At 40.1% G+C, this 23,240-nt stretch overlaps 2 protein-coding genes across 6 annotated transcripts; one reads left to right on the top strand and one right to left on the bottom strand.

Annotated features, from left to right (window-relative positions):
- Positions 1 to 69: 69 nt before the first annotated feature.
- On the top strand, positions 70 to 784 carry LOC108038693. Its single transcript, XM_017115520.2, has one exon. The coding sequence runs from the start codon at positions 70 to 72 to the stop codon at positions 688 to 690; it is 621 nt and encodes a 206-aa protein (XP_016971009.2). The 3' UTR covers positions 691 to 784.
- Positions 785 to 2,892: 2,108 nt separating this feature from the next.
- LOC108038692 (zinc finger protein 768) lies at positions 2,893 to 21,527 on the bottom strand. 5 transcript variants are annotated; one of them, XM_044458367.1, is made up of 6 exons: positions 20,798 to 21,527; positions 12,622 to 13,514; positions 11,716 to 12,562; positions 11,006 to 11,203; positions 10,554 to 10,957; positions 2,893 to 10,039 (listed from the first exon to the last, which is right to left on the bottom strand). In XM_044458367.1, the coding sequence occupies exons 2-6, from the start codon at positions 13,093 to 13,095 to the stop codon at positions 9,482 to 9,484; spliced, it is 2,481 nt and encodes an 826-aa protein (XP_044314302.1). In that variant the 5' UTR covers positions 13,096 to 13,514; positions 20,798 to 21,527; the 3' UTR covers positions 2,893 to 9,481. The 5 variants fall into 5 exon arrangements, with proteins under 5 accessions (XP_044314302.1, XP_044314303.1, XP_044314304.1 ...); XM_044458368.1 differs by having other exon boundaries at positions 10,557 to 10,945; XM_044458369.1 differs by having other exon boundaries at positions 11,800 to 12,562.
- Between the last annotated feature and the right edge of the window lie 1,713 nt (positions 21,528 to 23,240).

Below are 23,240 nucleotides of genomic sequence, written 5' to 3'. Positions count from 1 at the left end.
AATTGGCTCTATTCGGTTTTTTCCCGGCGTTAGCCTTACTGTCAAATTAATTGTCCACACCCGCGACGGATGGATAGCATTAGCCAAAAGTCTCTGGCGGACGACATGGCCTCGCCCCAATTCGGCAAGGAGGTGCTTATTGGCAACTGGGCTGAGCGTCGCTACGCTGTCGAGGAGCAGAGCAACGCCATCCTGCCAGGACTCCGGGTGAGTGGCTGCGAGCGCCACCGCTCGCTCTGCCAGGATACGTTCACAAGATCGGCTTTTGCTCGACCCGAGACGGTCTTTTTCTTCGTAGAGCAGCGCAAGCTGGCTTACCAGAACCTCATGAGGAACAGGCGGTCGTGCCTGAACCTTGTGGACCATGAATTACTAAAGCGAAACTTCACTTCAACCAACACCCTGGAGTTCCAGGAGCTGCCGCGGCTTCGTATGTTGCAAGCGAATGCGGAGGATGATAAGAGCGGTCCTCCAAAGCACCCAGCCGAGGTAGACAGACTGCAGGCCTTCGGCAATATTACGAGGACTCACAACTACCTAAGGCGGTTCAAGTGCGAGAAGCTCCTAGATGAAATCGGCAGCATGCAGACCACCTATTCCGCTTGCTTCAATCGCCCGCGGAAGAGCAAGCCCATCTTCGAGTACGGTCCAGACTACGACGGTGTTGTCAAATTCGAGTTGGCGTGCTAGTACCCAGTGCGATTAGATACCCTTCAAATTAATTAATTAAAAATTGTAAACGTGTACCGTAAAGAAAGCCATACATTTATATTACAAGATTCAATTTATTTCAAATCATTTTCTTGTATAATCATATGGGTTCGTATTTTAAGTAGTTCTATATTTTGGATGCCAGAATTTCATTGTTTTTTTTTTTGTTGGCACATGCCGAAGCATTGGCTTTTGCATTTCCTTTTTTAATGAGCTATTTTTAGTTGGTTTCTATTTTTTTTGGAAATTAGTAGGTCGATAGATGTTTATACTTTTGAGTTTACCGTTGCTGTTGCTTTGTTACAGAATATATATTTAAATATTAATTAATTATTACAAAAAGTAAAACGTTACGACATTAAACTAGACGACGCAAGATTTTGCATAAGTTTACTTGCTTAAATATTTTATTTTTGACTCGGTAATATTTGCTTGCCTTAAAATCTTATTTATTCTTTTTTTGATTAATTTTGGACTGCCATGATAGGTTTTGTGTTTTTTGTGTTTTCGATATTTTTTCCTTCTTTTTGGCTGACGATTACGTTAAAAATTATGCTTAAAATCTAAACCAATGGAAGTTGTATGGGGCTGAGTGTGTGGTGGAGAATGTTGGTGTGTTTTTGGTGGTTGCATGTTTCAGGGGTTTTATGGGGGTGTGGATGTGTGTAATTTTAGGGGTTACCTTTAGTTTGGCTGGTGTTATGAATTTTCTGGATATATGTTCGCGTATATAGTGTTTTAATTTGCTTATAACAATTACAATTTTGAATTTTTGGTAGTTTTTTTTTTGGTTTAGTAGTTCTTTTTTCTTGATGGTGAATTTCTTTTATTCACTTTGCTTGTTCTTCCTAAACTCTCACTTTTCGTTCATATTCAAAGTTGTTAAACGTTTTTTCATTTTCGACTTAATTTTTTTCTTACATTGAATGCCTTAAGTATTTATTTTTATTTTTACTTAATTTTTATGTAAAAAATGATGCTTACACATTTGGCTTAAATTTAAAATTTGGTTTTGTTTGCTCCGAAAAATTTAATTAAACGTGAATTGCCTTTAAATAGTTTCCATGACTCGAGTATACCTTGTTTTGTGCAATCAATTTTGAAATGACCGAGATTACTTGTTTTTTCCGAGAATTTTACTTTGGAATTGGCCGAGAAGGTATATTTTTAATTTTTTTCAAAATGTTTGTCTTGTCTTTTTTAATTCAATGCCATTCGATTACTCACCATTTTTTATTCAGATTTTGATATCTAAAGTGTCTTGATTTCGCTGATGTGCGAGTTTTTGTCTCCAAACATTTACTTTGTAACGTTTGTAATGTTATTTTAAAAGTTTTCCCTCTAGATTGTAATGTTAATATGATTTCTGAATAGTTTAGATAACCTTTTATTATGTGCAAATTATTAAATGGTATTTCGAACCTCATTTTTTATTCAGCCAAAACAATGATGGTTGTTTTTAGTCACAACATTCTTTAAATTGCCAGTGTTTTTTCAAAAATTGTTGATGGTTGTTCCGGTAATAGTAGTTGTAAGTGTAAATCTAAACTCGACGTGTTAACTAATAACTAAGGATTGGTTTAGATTGGAAATTAGTACTGAAATAGAACAGAATACAAAATATTTTAACATCATGTTTTTCATTGATGTTGGTTAGCCAGTTTTATTGTTTAGGTGCAATCATTTGTTATTATTTTTGTACCAATTAATTCAATTTTTACCAGGAAAGTGAGATTTTTGTTATTCTTGTTTGTCTCTTGTAATATAAAAAAGTTTTACATTCTTTTGCTTTGATTTTCAATGCATAGGTTTTTTATTTTTATATGTATAACTTGCTTTTTACATTCAATCGATTCAAAATGATAAAAATTTAAATAGAAAAATGCTTAACAATTTTTAGCTATTGTTATTTCTGCTCTTGGTTTTGCGTTGCCTCTTTAAAAAATATATGTATATAGGTAGTTTGCTTGCTCTTGCTTTATGTTTGTTGTATACTTCAAATCGCCTCTGTCGCTATTTCGGTATTTGTTTTTGATTCGGTTCAATCTGCTTTGCATCTTCCTATGCTTTTCATAATCAATTCTTATCATCTGCTGCTGCTTTTCCTATTAGTTGCTCAATTGGGTTTTGCTGTTGTTGTCTGTTGTATAAAAGTCGGTCAATAAGAAAAATGTATTATTATTGTACTATGGTTGCTGCTGCTGCGGTATCCGTTGCATTTGTTGTATATGTTGTAAATTAAAAGATTTGTTCGGTTTATTGTTATTTACTTGTATCAGGCTATTGGCTATTGGCTGGCCCAGGGCAGGTACGTGTCCTGATCCTGGCAGTATTGTATCACTATTGCTTTGTTTGATTCTATTTTGGTTTTGATTTGGATTGATGGTTTTGATTAAAACGTCTGCTCTACAAACCAAAAACCGGTTAATCTTCAATTAAATTCTCACTTTCTGATAAAAACAAATTAAAGTTATTACTGGGTATGTCACAAAACGTATTCGGCCATAGTAGCAGTGGTCATATTTCTACATGGATATGTTGCGTTCAGCTGATTAACTCATAGCGAAATTCTTGAAACTCACTCGTACCTTTTACTTATCCATCCCGCTTGAACAATTTTTCTCATCTGTTGATCTCTGCTCTCCTTTTTCTTGGTGCATTAGCTATTCGTTAGCCAAATTAGTGAAATAATTGATTTACTTACGTTGGTACTATTGCATTTGCAGTTGCAGTTTGTGATTGCTTATGTACAGTTAGAGTTGAGTTACAATTAATAATAAGTGCTCACTGCCGGAGCCGACGCTGATATCTGCATAAATAAAATTTGATTCTATTGACTCTGCTCAGTTATTATTTCTATGGTAGTTATTAAATGGTAGTCCCTGTCAATTGTTTATAATAATTACAAAAGTATGTATCAAAGGAATGTTAACATAACAAATTGTGTTCGGTTCGTTCTCTAATCTGATGTAGTCTGATCCTTCGGGTAATTGAACTTATCGTAAATCGTCGTATCTGACGATTTCTTCCTTTGAGTGTCTAACTCATTGGCAAGCGCAGGTTTTAAAATAATTTCTTGTCATTTGCATACTTTACTTAACACTTAATGGAATATAATTTTATGTCTGTTAATTAAATGTAACTATATGTTCTCCGTTTTAGTTTGTTTTTTTCGGCGTTTTCGTCGAACCTCGTCGACTTTTACTATTTTTTTGCTGTTTTTCTCAGTTGTAAGCTGTCTGATTGATTTATTTTAGATCTGCTGCTATTTTTACTGACATTCGGACATTTTATTTCTATTTGAGAGCTGTATTTATTTCTTGTTAGTCGGTTACTTGTAAAAATTCTGTAAAATATTTTCGGTACTATTTCATTTGGTTTGTGATTTGTTCCTGTTGCAAAAACAACAATTCGTATATAATATAAATAAATCATTTGATTTCTGTCTGTAATAAATTACTTGTTCTATGGGCACATGGTGTCTATTGCAAAAAGTAAACCTCCACAAGGGAATAGAGTGATCCTAGGCCCTCGGACCGAAATTAAACTTGTTAAAAGAAATAATAATAATGTCTAAAGAAATAATGACTTTGCTCATTTTTAATTCGTGATTTCGGCGGTGATCCGCAATGAACTGAAATCTAACACTAAAATCCATTTCCATTTGATGTTGAATAATTCAACACCATTTTATTGATTCCATCACTCTGGGTAGCTTTTCATATATTGTTCAACATAACAAGAATTAATAATTTTGCAAAAACTTAGAGGTTACCGTTTATGGCCTTTCTGCCAAAACGAAGACACGGAGACGTAACGGACCCAGGACAGTATCTAATCCCTTATTTGTCCACCTTTTTGCAATAATTTGAGTTTAGAGTTTATATCAATATCGCCATTTAAGCTTAATTAACAACTAACGAGGCTATTGTTGTTTGGATTTCTTCAATTCATTATTCATTTTGTATTCTTTTAAACTTAAAACAGGTTATGGTTCATTTTAGCAATCTGGCTTCAATATAATTAAAAGTCTGTATTCCACCTATTTACGCAGCTAGCTGCTGTCACAAACTTTTTAAGGTTACGTCAAATATAAGTAGATATATCGTATATATAGAGAGTACGCCTTAAATAGGTTAAAAAATATAATACACCATACATATAATATAAGAGCTTAGGGTTTTCCATATGCTATACGCTATTTTTCTTTGCTTTTGCAATTCGTTTACTTTTGAATCGGTTTTATTTTATTAAGTATTTTGAGTGTCAGTAATCCATTTCATTCTTTGGTTATCGCCTTCCTTTCGGATATTTGGTAATTTAACTAAAAATCTCATTGGAAATCGAATTAAATCCGTTAACTGCGTGTTACTGACAATTTTTTTTATTAAATCAAACAGCTGTTGTTCAATGGGCTTTTATATTGTTATAAATATTATTATATCTCATTTTATTTCAGAATTATCAGTGTCATTGTTATTCCTCATTTCTTTAAATTAGTGCTTACCGTTGCTATTTCAATGTGTATTTATCTATTTTTTAATATTCTCATTTTCTTTGTTGATTCTCTTGAGTTATTTTTCTTTGTTGGTTGCTTTGATGCTTGGTGGTTGACTTAAAAACTATTATCACTATTGCAGAAAGCGGCTGTACTCAATTATAATGCATTCGCTTCTGAAAATTGTGGGATGGAAGGTTACTCACAGATTACACTGCCACCATCCCCAACCCTTTCTTTTTCGATTTTGCTTCATTGTAGTTTGTATGTTTGTTGTAGGCATTTTCTATGAATTTTGCTTTATCTCTGGGATTGAACTATATCTGAGTCTGAAATGTAAGCCGGAAAGGTGATAATTTTTTAATTGTTCTCAAATATTATTCTGATATCTTTTTATATTATATTCTATTTATTATTAGTTGTATTATAATTTTTCATTTTTAATTTTTAAGAAGAAAGGATTTTACTTTATCTGTTTACTTATGTTTTTTTTTTTGATTTTCAGGGTGTCACGATTTTTAATCGAAACGCAGATTCCAGATTTATTTACTTTTCTCAGTTTGGTTTTTCTTTGTCGATTTTGATGTGCCAAGTTTAAAATATTACCATGCCTCTGTTTACGTTGTGTGTTTGTGTTTCTTGGATTTGCTTTATGGTTACATGTTACTTATGTTTACTTATTATGGCTCTTTGATACTGCAATTAAAATTTCTGCTATAAAAATTACTTGTATTTGTACTCTTGGTTATTTAAATTGGGCTATTGTTTTTTGTTAGGTATGCTTGTAACTTTGTTTGTGTTTTCCTATTTCTCCTCAGCAGTTTTCCTTCTCTGCGTTATGTCTCTGCACTATGTACCTCCATCGACTGTTTGTCAGGGTTCTACAATGGTATGTTTTTTCCCGGTCTGGTCTGTTTGGTTTGTCATGTTGTAGCCCCTTTATCTATCTAGGCTTACTGCCATATCAAGTATTACCTCACGATCACTGTTAGATCCTCGATATACATGTGACCGTTGTTTCTATATTTGTCTTGGCCGGTGTGGTCATTGGTCTTCACTTTTTGATGCCCTTCGGAAGAATTCCAAAGGCAAGATTCCACGGAAGCAGCTGGTGTACCCCATTTTGCAGCTTTCTTTAAACTCATTTTTGCTATGAAATTTTGTTAGCAACTATGAAATCAATTAAATAATACATCAAGAAACTGAAAGAAGGAATCAAACATAAATTATATTAAATAATAATGAGTGGGAAATAATTGCAAATTACAGAGCATTGTAGGAGATTTTAAAATCTCCTGGATTGGTCTGCAAAATGATTTTGGAGCGATTGAAAATTTTGTTCTTAGTTTCTGTCTTTATGCTAGATTTTGTTGCGCCTAAATGTATGTTTTTGTTTTTGATTAAGTGTATGCTTTAAATTTTGTATTAATGCCTAAAATGTACAAAAGTTTTACGTTTAGGTTGTTTTGTTTTTAATTTGCATTTATCACAGTGACATTCAGTCTAAATTTTGCTTTTATTGGAATTATAGCATAATTTGCCATAATTTACTTTGATATAATCATTCTCATAAACTTTTTCATTTGTTTTTTAACTAAAACTAAAAATAATTTTGATTTAAAGCCAAAAGGTTCGTGTGTTTTCGTCGTTTGTTCATATCGATTTTTTTCGATTTTTTAAAGCCGAAAGGATTAATAAAATTTTGTCTAAAAGGCCTAAAGGTTTGCTACAGCTTAGTGTTAAGCTTTGTGTTTTTATAGCAAATCATGCTGATCATTCCGATCAAGTCCCGTTGGTCTAATTCCAATAAAAGCCACCATATTGGTTACCATAAAAATTTTTGGATGTTGGTTGCCTTTGTGCCAGAGCATTGCAATATTTTCGTATTTATCATTTTTCTCCTCCATCAATATTGATTTAGATGTGATATTTTAACGTGCCTAAAAAGTAATTTTAAAATTTTGACTAAATTAACCGTAACCGTAGGTGTTATTAAATATTTTACAATGTCAAACAATTTGTTCAAACTATTTATAAAACTTTTGCTGGTAGGTTTACATTTAGTTTAAGCCGAAACGTGCTATGTACAATTTTGAATAAGCCATTGTTGCCGAAACTTTTGCCAGCGACACTCGTATCACAAAAACCAGACGCTTGCCCAAGCCGAAATAGTCGCTGATTTGTATAATTCCAAAATTGATTGGGTTAAATCGTGTATAAGGGAATTAAAAAGAAACAGACTTTGGTAAGGATCAAGGTAATAGATTTTCAAAAAATGATAATACAAACTTAAAATCAGATAAAATATATAATTGTTTTATTGAAATAATTAAATAATGTATCCAAACATAATTGATAATCATTAAGTTTAAAACAGTGAAAACAAATCGTATTCGGAGCACTTGCTTTGATTCCAATAGAAACTTAATTGACTAATTACTAAATTTATTAAATAATGAGTAGATACTTGATAAAGTGAAACGACTAAACTAAAGTTAATTTTGCTCTTTCGCGATTTTTCTTTACATATACATAAAATGTATATACTTTTACATATAAATATGTAGGAAACATATGCTAAAAGATTAATAACAATCATAAATGCTTTGACGGTACATTGGAAAATTTGATAAGAAACTAAATTTGTCGGTTATATCCACACAGTTGACAGGGGAAGAACGTAGATGGTGGGGGTTCGGGGGTCTTTATATGGTGGATCAAATTGGGTATAAGTTGGAAGCTTGATAGGTGGTTTATCTATTACCTTTTGACTATTGTTCATTTGTATGGCACCTTAAGAGTCACATTTGAATTGCCTGCTATATAAACATGATGTTCCTGCTCAGTTCTTGTGTCTGCCTAGTGGGTGTGCAATTGTGTGGACATATTTGGGTTAAACGTATGCCTAATTACTAAATAAAAACTCAACATAAATTACACATAATTAGTTGGGGAAGACAACAAATGAATTCTAGTTTAAAGTACTTATGGTTTTATAACTTATTGTTGATTTTTCGTATCTTTAAATTGCATTCCAGTATTATTTTATACACTTTAAAAATCACATATCAATTGAAATGAAAAAATAAATTTATAATAAGAGTTTGGTGGGCTCGGCTAGTCCCGTTGGCTTAGGCAAGCTAGTCACCCAGCTAAGCCAATCAACCGTATTCATTAAACAAAAACTCCAATACTTCAACCTATCTGAAAAACAAAACTTAAGCTTAGATGCTGCTTCAAAAAACAATTTGCTCAGCGCCAACGTCTGCGTTTCCTCCTCATTTTCCTTTCCTTCTTTTTCCCTTCGCCCCCTTTATTCTTCGCTCAAAACAGATTCTAGCTGCCCTATCTATCACGTCACATATTGATCCTCAATATATCTGAGCTATCCTAATTTTAGGCCTAAATCGTATATCTTCGGTCGATTGTATCAAAAATCAAGACTGACGAACTTAGCTTTTCCTTGAGTGCCCGTGTGTTTGTGTGTATATAAATATTTGATGTATTTGTAGTCTTTAAAGTGTTTGGGGTGCTTAAACAAATTATCAAAAAGGAATCGTATAACGTTGTGTTTTGGCTCTCTCTTTCCGCTCTTTGCTTCTCTTAAACATTGACCATTTGCATTTCATGTTTATGGTTTGTATCAAAGGAGTTTAGAGTCCTTTTTTAAAAAGACTAGTAATCGTCCTGTTTGCGTGTTTGCGACTCCTCTGTTCAGCGCCTCGTTCATTTGCCATTACCAAAACTGTGTTTTGTGGTTTCAAGTTTAGTTTTAAAAACTAGGAGAATTTGTATGCATCTTATACTAAAGAACTAATCGAACCTATGAAATATGGTGAATAGTGTGTTGTCCTCAATTTGAATGCCTGCCTACTACTCCTGTCTCTCCTACTGATGACATCATAGAGATCCGAATATCGAGTGTATGTGTGGATGAATGGGAATCGCGTGTGACAGAGTTGGTGGAGGCGGAGGCGCAGCTCCGTTGGTCACGCCCGGATGACCTGGATGCCCCGGATGTCCGGGATGACCAGGGTGGACCGTGTGGGAGGCCGGCGGCGGCGGCAGCGTGATCGACAGCGTCACAGTCTGTGGCCCCGCCACTGGTGAGGCGTGGGCGGATGAAGGCGTCGCTGCGGTGACAGCGGCGGCCGCTGCTGCAATGTGATGGGCGGACGACGTGGGCGGCGGTGGCGGCGGCTGGTGGTGTTGCTGCTGCGCCGCTGACGGCTGCTGCTGCTGTTGTGCCCCAGTTGCTCCAGTGGTGGGATGTCACTGGGCCACCACGGAGGCGGAAGCGTTCTGCTGCACCACCACGCCGGAGGACACCGAGTTGGCCACCGTCACGGTCACTGGCGGCGTGGGACCTCCGTTGGCGTGAGCCACGCTAGGCTGCTGGGCCTGCTGCGTCTGGAAGGGATGCTGGAACGGCGGTCCGTAGCACTGCGGGAAGTAGAGCTCGTTCTTTACCACCGACTGCTGGACGACGGCAGCGGCCGCCGCGTTGGATGCTATACTGCGCACCGGGAGGATGTTGGCCTTGTTGTCCACCGTCGTCGGGTTGTTGTTGTTGAGGAACTGCTGGGCCGCCAGGCTCTTGGCGTCGGTCATCAGATGATTGGCCACCGAGGCCACCTGGGCGACGGTGTTGTTGTTCTGCTGTTGCTGTTGCTGCTGTTGCTGCTGCTGTTGCTGGTGTTGCTGTTGCTGTTGACGACGGACCTTGGTGGTGTTGGGGTTCATGTGGTTGTCAATGTGCTTAGTGACCTCGTTCTCCGTGGCAAAGCGCCGACGGCAGTTCGGCATCGGACAGCAGAAGGGGCGATCTCCCTGTGCGGTGAGACAAGAATTCATGGATTAGGACTCTGGGCTGACTAGGATGCTAAAAGACTTCGGTGTGAAAAATAATCAACATTTACAACTATTCGATTTGATCAAAAAAAGGCTTCTTGAAATCATAAACCCATAAAATCAAAGGCTCTATTAGCTCTAAAATTTAAATCGGACCTTTAAAATGTCACGTTAGTTAATTAGTCCGATGAAAAGAATTGAGGATCTACTTGATCTAAATTAAGTTTGATTGATCTGTTCAGTTTGCTTAAATTAGCTGATATTAGCTTAAATGCTAACAGCTATTTGTTTTTCCATGATTTGTTGAGTTAAATCACATTCAGACTCGATGCTGATTTTACTAGTACTAGCTCTAAATAACATAATAAAGCCAAAACGAATTTAGGATTCTGAAGAATTTGCTTTCTTGTTAGCTTTTTTGATCGGTTACGGACTAGAACCTTTAGATGGCACTAAGAAATCGGGCCTAAGCGGGTCGAGGCCAGGCTACAACTACCTGGTGGGTGCGCGTATGCTGGTCCAGGATGGCCTTCTGCCGGAAGTCCTTGCCACACTGGCCGCATTTGTATGGCTTCTCGCCGGTGTGGATGCGCAAGTGCTGGTTGAGGATGGTCCGCTGGCGGAAGAAGCGCGGACAGTACATGCAGCCGAAGGGCTTCTCGTTGGTGTGAATGCGCAGGTGCTGCGTGAGGTGCGACTGTTGGCGGAAGCGCTTGCCGCACTCAGGGCAGGGATACGGTCGCGACTCGATGTGGATGCAGCCGTGCTGCAGCAGGGTGGTCTTTTGCTTGAACTCCTTGTCGCAGATGGGGCATCTCACGTAGAGCGGCATGTTTGCCGGCCTCACGCCGATGTGCTGCAGGACCTCGGGCAGTATCTTTTGGCCTGTGCGAGGGTCTGATTAGAAGGTAGCTGCTTTCAAGCGCACCGCACTCTAGTACTCACCCTTGCCGTCTTTAAAGTAGGACGGGTAGTGCATTCCGCCGCTGCCGTCCGGCGTTCCCTGGGAGTCCTCGTCGTGGTAGCCGCCGCCCGTGCCGGCAATGTCCCCCTTGGTGTCGTTGTCCTCGCCGGGAAAGGGCACGTCCGAGGGCCACAGGGTCGGGTGCGGCCCGTTCTTGAAGATGAGATGTGGCGAGACGTCTGTGAGGGAGACGTGTTGATCCGCAGTGTCACATGGAAGTAGTCAAGCGAGAGAAGGCTACTGTTAGCAGCGCTTAAACTTGGCGCGCAGCCGAGATGCAAATCTTCAAAAAACTGCCTAGCTTTCTGATTATCTGGGGGGGAAGGATTCTTTTCTGGCTGCTAACTTGCTGAGACAATCGGAAGGTGGTAAAATTTTAAATTTTTTCCAAAGATGGTTTAAGAGTTAGCTTTAACTTCGCCTTTCGTATACGCCCTCAGCAAGTCCACGAGCCAAATGGGTATAACAATAGGGGCAATTTAGATATGATGCCAAAAGTTTGCTCAATTGCAGAAAGTACTAAATTTTGCAGGGAAATCAGTTTCCAAAACGGTATGAGACAAGCCAAGCCTGCGGATCGGCTGGCTGCACCTAACCGGGGTCTGTCCTAGCGCTATCCCTATCTGAATCCCTGTTCGAATCTGTATCTGCATCTGCATCGTTAAGTAAGTTATCTGTATCTGTCGCTCGCCTTGGTGGGTGCGCACATGCTGATTGAGGATGGCCTTCTGGCGAAAGTGCTTGCCGCACTCGGGGCAGGCGAAGGGCTTCTCACCCGAATGGATGCGTATGTGCTGGTTGAGAATGGCGCGCTGCCGGAAGCTGCGCGAGCAGTACGGGCAGGTGAAGGGCTTTTCGTTGGCGTGGATGCGCAAGTGCTGGGTGAGGTGCGACTGCTGGCGGAAGCGCTTGCCACACTCGGAGCACGGGAAGGGACGCGCGTCCGTGTGGATGCGGTCGTGCTGCAGCAACGTGCTCTTCTGCTTGAAGTCCTTGCCGCAGGTTAGGCACTTAAACAGCCGCAGGTCGCTGTGTGGCTTGTTCTTGTGCGGGCGTCCTGGGCCGTTGCCCGTCCTCCCGCTGCTCGTCACGCCCACAGAACCCACGCCTACGCCCGCTCCCGTCGCCCCGCCCACTCCTCCGCCGCCGTTGGCTCCCGCACCGCCTTCATTGGCATTGGCGTTCGCTGGTCCGGTATTCTGCTGGCCGTTCTGCTGGGCGGGCAGCAGTTCGGGCAGCGCGTAAGCTTCCCCACCGCCGCCACCCCCACCTCCTCCGCCGGACTGCTCCATGGGCAGGACGCCCTTGTTGAGATAGTGGAGCGGCGGGAAACCAGGCGGTGCTAGCATCCCTCCTTGCGGTGCCGCGTGGCGGGGGGCGTAGTAGTCCGGAGTCTGGAACCCGTTGCCCGGATCGCTTTGGGGTCCACCGTTCTGCTGAACGTGGGGGTTGCCCGGCTCGCCCGCATTGGAGCCCGAATGCTGGGGGTCATTGCTGCTTTGGTTTTGGTTGGGCGCGGAGTTCTGCTGGTTGGTGAGCTGTAACAGAGGATATGAAGTAATCTGGGCTTTGGACGAACCTTGACGTCTAGGCTTACCTGATTCATGGGGTCCTCGTCGCCTGCCCCGTTCGCCCTCTGCTGCTGCTGCTGCTGTTGCTGCACGGGATACGGACTCGAGGAGGGCGACACCTGCTGCTGACGCCCGTCGCCGCTGCCGTTGTCCCGGGTCTCCTGTCCGCCGCCAGGAGGACTCTGCGGTTGTCCCGCTGCCGCAGCCACGGCTGCCGCCTGGGCAGCTGCTTGCGCCGCGTTCTGCTGCTGCTGTTGCTGCTGCTGCTGCTGGGCGGTGAGGTGTTGCTGGGCCTGCTGCTGGATGTTGGGGTACATGTCGCTGCCCCACTGGGCGGGACTGGCGCCTATGGCACCGGGGTTGCGCTCTGCGTCCTGCGAGTCCTTGTAGAGCACGTACGGCTGGCCCGTGTCCTGGGTTATGCAGTACATGATCTGGCGAGGCACCTTCAGTCCGGCTGCTATGCAGGCTGCAAAGGAAGCCGAAAAGTTTATGGCCATTGCTGCTGATCCTCTGCTCAATTGGGTCCTTGTAGGTACTGGCTGTTTCTTTGTTGGGGTAGCACTTGATTTTGCCTGTGGCTCTTACGTCGCTTTCGATTAGTTCGAAGTCCCTGCTTTATTGACTTCTGATGCACATTTTTGCGGGTTCTCTTGACTTTCGTAACTGTGCTGCGCGTATGGCCGCTGTGGTTTCTGCTGGTTATTTGTTTCTCTTCATGTTGATCAAATTTTAAATTCCTTTCTTCTTAAGTGTCTCATTTATTTATTTTGGTTTATAAACTTGTTTTTTGTAGTTTCGTTTGCCCGGAACTCGTTAAGTTTTCTTTTTAATTTAAAATTAAATTTTATCCTTTTTCTTTGTTGGTTTAAAATGGGTTTCAAAGATGATTTAATTGATGCGATTTCATGTTGTTCACCTGAAAAAGAAAATAAACTTATTGAAAGATATTGCAGAGATGAATTCAATAAGGCCCTTATTCAGGAATAGCAACACTATTTCCACTCTATCTTAGCGGCTATGCCTTCAGCTGTGCTATGTATTTGGCATGCAAAACGCATCCAACTCTTAAAATCACTGCAAACCTACAAAAAAAGTGAAAAGGCCGGAGACATTAGCAGAAATGCCTGGCAAATTAAAAACAATGAAGATCATCAGCGGCTGATTGGGAGGAGTGGCGCATAAATGGACACCGCATGCCAGGCAGGCGAGTTCCTCCCTCCGAACCGATTCCCCCAGTACCAGGCGACCCACAAAGCGGTTGTCCACATGTTTCCTCCTTTGTTGTCATGCCTTGCCGGTCTGTCTTGACTCACTTGTCTCCCCTACTCTCTTGCCTTTCGTTTTTTGGCTTCGGTTTGGTTTTATCTTTGTGCTGTGTTATTTTTTGTTTAACGACGATGACGACGACGTGCCAACTTTTTAATGCGGGATCAAGGTCTCGGAGAGCGTACGCCTCGCGCAGCACAGGCATGGACAGGCTCCCAGATATACACTAGCCCAGAGATATATCGCCGGGACAGAGACAGCTTGCATAGTGCCGCAAGTGCTAACTGTTGACTGATCCACAAGCAGCAGCCAGCCTTAGCAATATGAAGAATGAAATGTTTCCAAATAGGTCCTTCTCAACGCCAGAGGCGTTCCAGTTAAACACATCGAGTTATTGAATTGATTAGACGTCTATTGTAACGCTATGTTACCAAAATGTGGGTATTAGTCGGTTGAATGGACCTCTTCAATGATTGATGAAACTTCAAACCTGCTGCTGGTTCAAAATATGATTTTTTTCCCAATCATGAAAGCGAACCCAATCAATACATCTAAGCTTTCTTGGTTTTAATCAGAAGACAGCGAAAGAACTGTCAGCGGGGGGCGGGGGTGCTACTCCCTCTCAGCTTGTGGTATTGTTGCAGTTCAGCAGATGGCGCCACCTATAAATGTCGATACGCTTCATCAGCTGCGGCCATATTTATTTTGGAATTCGTTAGCCGAGTGACTCTACTGGTTTCAATAAAAAAAAGTTTAGAACTGATAAAAATACTTTTTTTTTGAAAAGTGGTTCCACTATGAAACTAATTTGGTTTTTTTCTTTCTTTAATATGGCAACCATTCTGAAGAAGGACTTAAGGTAGCAAATGATAACGATCTTATTTAAACTAAAGTTTGGCAAGTTTAGAACCAAGTTAACGAAGTGTTCAGATCAAACCCGTGACTATTGTGTATAAACTTGTGGCCTAAAAACCCCCGTCATGAATCGGAAATCGAACATCGGTAATCGAGTGCTGGCAAGGCGAGAGATCCAAACTACCTTGAACCCGCAAATGAACGCGAGCTGCGAGAAACTCAGCTGCACACAGGGAAGGAGTCGCAGATGTAGTCGTGCTGCGTTCTCCACCGATTGCACTTCGTGTCAAATGCAGTCGAAGTATGTATGTACATACATATACGCCGCCGCCGCCGATGCCGTTGTCGTTGCAGTTGCTATTTGTGAATTATTGCGCTCCATTGGCAGAGCAACAGCATTTGCAATTTATGCGTTCGTTGTCGTCGCAGGTCGCCTTCCCTTTCGATTCCGCGTCACACTATCTGTAGGCTCGGCTGTTTATTCTGTTGTCTGCCCCTTCGCCGATCTTCCACAACATCTCTTCTATTATTCTAGTACAGGGTGCAATGCGTTCTTCGCTCTTTATTTCAATTTTTAGTTTTTTTATCAGACACCAGTACTAATCCCGGTTAGTACCCAGGGCGTAGTGATAGGATTTGTAAGCTCTTGCAAGGAGTATACGAATTTTAGGCAGAGACTTGAAACGCAGATGAGAAAACATTTTTTACCATATAAAGTTAATATATTCTTTATCGGGATCTGACGAATTTAGCCAACTTTAAAGCTTTTGCGGGCAAGTACACACAAAATAACTAAATTCAAATTAGAAAAACATTTTGACCCTTTTTATACCATTGCAGAGGGTATTATAATTTCAGTCAATAGTTTGCAGCGCAGTGAAGGAGACATTTCCGTTTTTTTTTTCTTTGGAGCAACTACTATGAAGTTACGGTTCTAATTATAATCTATCAAATATTAATTATTAACTATATCACAATTTAGTTTTGTCAAAAACGGACAACAATATCAAATAGAATTCGTTTTGTAATAATTGCAAGGGTATATCAACTTTGGCAAGCTTCCTTTCTTGTTTTTAGTTATTTTCCATATATTGCTTTTGACTTTTTGAGGCTCTTATTAAATTTTAAATTTTTACTGTTTGTTTGAACCTCTGTTTTTCTACAGCTAAACGAATATACTGCATTAACTAGACCATTTTAGGGCGATATAATTATACCCTTGCCGAGGGTATTATAATTTTGGTCAAAAGTGTGCAACGCAGTGAATGAGACATCTCCGACCCTATAAAGTATATATATTCTTGACCAGGATCGCGTCCTGAGTTGATATAAGCATGTCCGTCTGTCTGTTTCTACACAAACTAGTCTCTCAGTTTTTAAGTCATCGAATTGAAACTTTGCATACACCATTCTTTCCTTTGCACGCAGTATATAAGTCGGAACGGCCGGGGTTGGCCGACTATATCCTATAGCCGCCATATAACTGATTGATCGGAAATGCCATAACTTTGGTGTTTGTAAAGATAGGAAGTTGGGATTTTTATGAGTATCAAGAATGCATCAAATGAATAATTTTGGAGAATATAATTTATAGAGTATTCTGCAAGGGTATATCAACTTCGGCTCCGCCCGAAGCTAGCTTTCCTTTCTTGTTTTTAAATATTCTTAGATTGTATTCTGAATATATTTTTTAAAATCGGTTTTATCAATTGCCATCTGAAATCGCAACCATATAAATTTATAACTATTGCTTTTGGATAATAATGCTTTTATTGCCATTAAATCTAGTTCGACTTGGGGCAACTGCAAACTAGGAAAGTTAGACGTAAAAAAATGTAACTATTTGTGTTTGTAAACTCCATTTTTCGAGTACTCTTCGCCGGCGAAATTGAGTCGGCAATTTCTGACTCACGCTCCGCTGGCAGTGAAAGTTGTCAACGAGCCCGACACCAGCTGCAACCGCTGCCCCACCCACAAGTCGTGGTCTACTTTAAAGGGAGAATGATATTTCAGTTTCTATTTCTGTTCGAATGGCGTCCAACAGCGACGCAGCCAATGACGCCGTAAAACATTGCCAATAGCAAAGCTTTTAGTTTTCGCGCTCGTGAGTGCAGTTCCAGTATCTGGTGTCATGTAACGTGTATCTTCTGGTGCAGCGTGTGTCTTGCCTTGTGCCTAGGCCGTCAGGTGTAAAGTAGGTGGAGTCTGCTCGCAATTGCCCGCCCAGCTTTGCTCCCATTATCCATCGCGGTTGTATCTCGTTTGGCTTCGCTACACACTCATTGAGGATGTACCCACTAGCTAGCTACTAACGCACTGGACAACGATTTTGGTCTAAGGGAGAAATATTCCGGCCTTTGCTCGCATACCTTCAGAAGTGCTCAGGAAACAACATGATCAATATGTAATCCAAATTCGCCTAACTCGATTTTTTCACTTTAGTACTTTATTTACGCTTAAATGCATAACAAACATTGAATTTATAACATTAAAGTCAAACTTTCATAGCTCCAACTTTCCTTAACCGAATTTTTAATAGCTCTGTTGCAACTATAATTGATACCATTTCATCTTCGTAAGAAAAATTTCCTTAATAAGACTTCTCTATAACTCAACCGGATTTTTTAGGAAAATTGTTTATGAGAGTACGATTTTTTCACTAATATTTGGATCGAATTGTCAAAAGACAATTGGCCAAACAAAGCAATTATTCTAAAGATAATTTAGTATTTATATTAATATACGAGACAGAGAAATAATATTAATATTCATATTAATATTCATTTTAAACAAATTATACAAAAAAATAACGAACTTTATATTTAATATTTTATTTGAATATGGGAATTGTCTCTTGATCTTATGAGGAACGTTTTTAAACCATACTGAGCACTCGAATTTCCATAGTTTGAACCTCCTTCTCCAAAATAAATATTGTTTCTCTATCTCGAAGTCTATGTAACTTGATTTTAATTTAAAATAAGAAAGGAGGCAAACTTTGGCAAGACGAAAATTATATAACCTTGCAGTTGTTACAAAACAATGGCAGCTATCCGATTTTGACCAAAATTAAAAGCGTAATTCTGATATAGCATTTAATTACTATACCTCAAAGAAATATTTTGATAAATAGAAAAACAGCAAAATAATTTATTTATTTTTATTTATTTTTTCTATGGGAGCCATATGATACAGATGTCCGATTTTTTTAAATTACTTACCGTAATTAAAAAACAAGAGAGAACGCTATAGTCGGGTGCCCCGACTATCAGATACCCGTTACTCAGGTAAAGGGAGTGCGAGGGAGATGGAGATAGAAACTTTGATCACGCATAACTTTTTAACGAATGGTCGGATTTGAAAAATTTCTTCTACATTTCGATAGGTACTGATAAACACAATAAAACTGCATTTTTACTTTTCAGAAATATTTAAATTTTTAAAATCGTATATAAGCGATTGTGGGCGTTAAAGGGGGCGTCGCACCTTTTTGAAACAAACTTGCGCTGCGTAGGAACTCCTAGAATCTGCATGCAAAATGCCAATCTTCTAGCTTTTATAGTTTCCGAGATCTCAGCGTTCATACGGACGGACAGACGGACAGACGGACATGGCTATATCGACTCGGCTAGTGACCCTGATCAAGAATAAATATATTTTATAGGGTCGGAAACGCTTCCTTCTAGCTGTTACATACTTTTGCACGAATACAATATACCCTTTTACTCTACGAGTAACGTAGTAACTACAAAGTTATCCTTTTTTTAATTTTTAGTTGCTGATCCGGCTCCCCCCGATTTATATACTACCTGCAATAGCAAAACTTTTGGGAAAGTTTCAAGCAGATAGCTTTAAAATTGAGGGTCTAGTTTGCGTAGAAACAGACGGACGGACGCACAGATGGACGGACAGACGGACATGGCTAGATCGACTCTCCTGGTGTGTGATCCTGATCAAGAATATACATACTTTATAGAGTCGGAGATGTCTCCTTCACTGCGTTGCACACTTTTGACTAAAATTATAATACCCTCTGCAAGGGTATAAAAAGACAGACAGACACCTTTTTTTACAAAATGCCAACCTTTTAAACGTTTTCACTCACCAGGAGAGTCGCTTAATGCTAGTTATATTTTATCAGCTTAATAATAAATAACACACCAAATTTAGGGTCAACTTTAAAAATGGAAATATAGTAATTAAATGCGAGTCTTTGTTCACAAGTCAATAAAAAACACACATTAGCAAATGGCCCTCCTTTCCAGGGGACTATCTTTTGTACCCTTAATCAAATGGCTAAATAGAACACCCTTCAAGGTTAAGGCAATAAACAGAAAACATAAAAATACACAAATTGCCAAAAGTTTTTGCGCTTGTTGCTGCACCAGCAGACACAAAAAATGAGCGGCAAAACACTTTAGCGTAATTTGTGCAGCTATCTAATTCAATGTACAAAAGCTCTGCCAGCGCCACACTCGCACACACACAACGAAGAGAGCTCCAGCGGGTCGGAAAGGGGAGGAGATGTGAGGGAGGAGAGAGCGCTCTAGGGACAGAGAAAGAGAGCAAGAGAGAAGGAGAGAGGGAGCGCATAAACTACAGCGACAGGTATAGAGATGTGAGAGTAAATAAAAACAAAATAAAATTAAAGCAAGAAGTGACTCACAAAAACAGCCGAATGGGCATTTTTCCTCTATTTATTTGTTTTCGGAGAGCGTTTCTGAAAAAACGTTTGCTGCTTTAGGCTATCTGCGTAGCTTTTATGTATTTTTTGGCCCACCAAAATAATTGAATAAAGGAATCCAGATAAGAACCCCTATATAGTCAGTATATTCAGTAGAGTTCCATTCAGGTGTTTAACATTTTATCTTTGAAAGGGTTTTTGAAGTTTCGCAGGTAGTTATCTTGTTTTTGGCAAATCTCCTTACATTTAATTGGCGCCCAAATGTGAGCCCTGTTGTGTGACAACTAACATTTCAACCGGCAACGAACTCATCGCTCGACGGCAGATGGACGTCCCACAGCACGCCACACATGCATTAGGAGTCGGAGATGTATCTGTTAGATATACAAGCTGAAAAAACGACAAGACAACTACGACAGACACACACGCACACACAATTAAGTGATTTTCCTTGTTTTATTGTTGAACATTTTGTGGATTTTAGTTTTTTGTGCGAAAATCGTTTTTGCTTATAATTCATCATATTCCTTTATGGCCTGACATTCGCACACCATCGTGGCTACGCACACATACGAATGCCCTACTCTTTCGGCTGCCCCCGCTTCCCATCCCACTCCCCCTACCCCACCATTGACTCAACCCAGACACCAAAAATATAAATGAATTCAGCCCCAGGGAGAATTTCGCAAAAAATCGGAGAGCAAAAAAGCAAATAAAAATTGCAAATGATTTGTGGCCATTTTTGTTGTTGCTATCGCTTTAGTTTTGCGCCTTCTGCTTTGAGCTTCTCTGCTCATTAGTGCCGTTTTGTGTGTGCCGCCCCTTTCCAGCGCCCCCTTATTTCGCCACCGGCCGACCGCACCAATCCCCCTCCCCAAACCCCCTGAAAATCTCCTTTGCATTTGTCAACTTGATTTACGCGCAAACATTTTAGTTGTGTTTATTTATACTTTTAGTAGGTTTTTAATCAATTTTCGCAACCCATGCATCTCTTTTGGGTCTTTTCCAAATGCAGCCTTATCACAAAATGTTTATTTGACTTGTCTTTTGAACTTGGTTTGTGGAGCTCATCTCATACTTTATGTATGCATGGACATACTGCCTATTTTTTCACACCTCCACCAACTGTGGCAGATATTAAGTATTCGTGTTCTTTGTCTATATGTACATACATATGGGCGCAGACGGATTTTGGGGGCTCGCAACTCACATCGAGAACCCAATATATCCCAATTCAGCTACTTATCGAGCCAATAAATCTGTATCTGAATTCGTATCTATGACTAAAGGCCATACAAATTCATCCAGTTCCCCTTCTTGGGAGTTTGACATAATGTGACTGTGTGTGTGGGACCCAACGGCTGTATTAGTATACAGGGTATAAAGACACTAACCTCAAAATGCTGATTGCGGCAGGCAATGGCACGACTTGTCGAAGCTCGGAACGAGGGAGCTGGAGGAAGTACGGGCGAAAAATTGCAATTGCAACGGCCCGCTAACACAGGCGCAGCTCGCAGCGCACACAGATGCACGTGCTCACACAGACACCCCCGAGTCGACCCGAAAATCGCAAAGATACCTCTACCAGTGCAGTGGCGTGGCAGATACACACAGATACGTAGATGCAGTTGCAATGTTGCAAAAAGCAAACTGCAGACGATCGCGAAACTGCTACTAATTCAGCCAAGAGTCATTTCCCATTACTCCAAAGGACATGTCCAATTTTCATTAGGCGGTTATGTTATTCATCACTTTTAAGCCTCCTCCGGCAGCTTCCTCTTTCCTTTAGGGGCGACGTTGCGTATACGCCGCGTTGGGGGGCACCCAGGTAATTTATGCGTTGTTTATTCAACACTTTGCCCGCCTGGCGATTGTTTTCGGTGCACTTTTGCGTTTTATTTCGGTTTGTGTCACTGGCCGACTACATTTTTAGTTATTTTTGATGGCTGCCTCACAAGTTCTCAACGGGAGCGCTCTCCGCACATGTACGTACGCGGTGTACAGCTTTTTTATTAGATGTCGGCACGAAAAATCGAACAAAATGCCAAAAAATAACAAACCGAATGCGAAGCAACGCGAATCTAAATCGAGTCCGAACCCGAAACGAGACTCAACGCGACTCAACTTAGCTCGCCTCTCAGCGATGCCTCGTCGTCTGAACAGTTTCTCTGTCTGGTTGTGTGTCCGTCCGTGGGTTGCCTCTTTCTCTTTTTTCGTGTCTGTGCCTGTGATGTGTATTTGGCATGGGTGTGCAGCAGCGCGCCAATATTTAGCTTAGGAGTCGCCAAACAAGAGGGAGAGCCTACACCTCAGAGAGCGAGAGAGAGTCTCTATAAGCTATTTTAGCAAAACATTCGCGAATTTTTTCCACTTTTTGCCGGCGAGGGAGCCTGCCTGAGTGTGGGTGCATTGTGTGTCTTACACAACCGTCTTGGTGTTAGTGCAGTCTCTCTCAAAGCTCGCTCTCGAGCTCTGTTGTCAATTTTCTAAGGCTTGAGCAGCGACGCAGCGTCGCAGTCCTGCTTCAGCTGACGGCGACGCCGCTGCCTCAACGTCCTTTTCTCCTGCCGTACTTCACTGCCCCGTTTTATCTCGAGTCCAATATTTTTCTTATTTCCTTTCCGCTACACGCTCGCTTGACTAATAAACATAGTGTCATAGAACCAGTGGCAGTAAGGGCCCCGCCTTCGAAGATGCCACATCACCATCCGAAGGGAGGTGAAGTTTAATTTGAATTTTGCAACCGAATAATCGCCTTCGATTTTTTTAAATTTTGTCTATTATTTAAAGTCAACTAATGGGTTAAATCGCGAAATTTTCGGAAAATATTGGACACACATATAACCAATCGCCATCACTAATTGGAATTACTTGGAAATGACTGATAATTTTGGGTTTATGGAAATGAAAATCTCAAAAAACAATTTTGTATACCCTTGCAGAGGGTATTATAAAATTGGTCAGAAGATTGTAATGCGTTGAAGAGGACGTATTGAATAAAGTAAATATGTTCTTGATCAGCATCACCAAAAGAGTCCATGTTGTTGTTTGTATTAGTTTTAAATACATATATGGATATAACTTTAGCAAATGTCTCTATTGCAGGTATTAAATACATAATTCAAAATCGATTTAAATGGATTTATCGTATTGTTGACATCGGAACAATCAGAACAAAGTCGATATATTGTCGTTTTATAATACACATTTGTTATTTAAACGTTTAATGTAATACCTTATGGTGTCTTAAATTTTTTTTCACAATTTAATATACCCTTGCGATTTAAAATGTAATATTCTATAAAACGACTATATATATATTTTTACCCATATATGTTTAACATTGTGGGGATATTTAGCGATAGATTTTTCGTTTTTATAATATTAAAATAAATATTTTTGAAACTGTTTTATATTAATTTTCAGAAATTACCTGTGGCAGCTATATAACTCGTTCCATTTTTGAAAAATTTAATTTTGTTTTTTTATCGCTGAATCCGAGTTGATCCGACTCTTGCAATAGAACTAAGATTTGTAATTTTGTAAAACCACCTACGAAAATATTTTAAAACAAGAAAGGAAAGCTAACTTTGGTCGGAGCTGAAGTTGATATACCCTTGCAGAATATTCTGTAAATTATATTCACCAAAATTATTCATATGATGCATTCTTAATACTCATAAAAAATCCCAACTTCCTAACATTAAAAACATCAAAGTTATGGCATTTCCGATCGTTCAGCTATGGGATATAGTCGGCCGATCCCATACTGCGTGCAAAGGAACGAAGGGTGTGTGCAAAGTTTCAATTCGATATCTTTAAATCTGAGAGACTAGT

The sequence above is a fragment of the Drosophila rhopaloa genome, unplaced genomic scaffold (assembly GCF_018152115.1).
Source record: "Drosophila rhopaloa isolate 14029-0021.01 unplaced genomic scaffold, ASM1815211v1 contig_164, whole genome shotgun sequence".
In the NCBI taxonomy this organism is placed as follows: domain Eukaryota; kingdom Metazoa; phylum Arthropoda; class Insecta; order Diptera; family Drosophilidae; genus Drosophila; species Drosophila rhopaloa.
The sequence above is the reverse complement of the archived record's forward strand: the minus strand, read 5'-3'. Positions and strand labels throughout refer to the sequence as shown.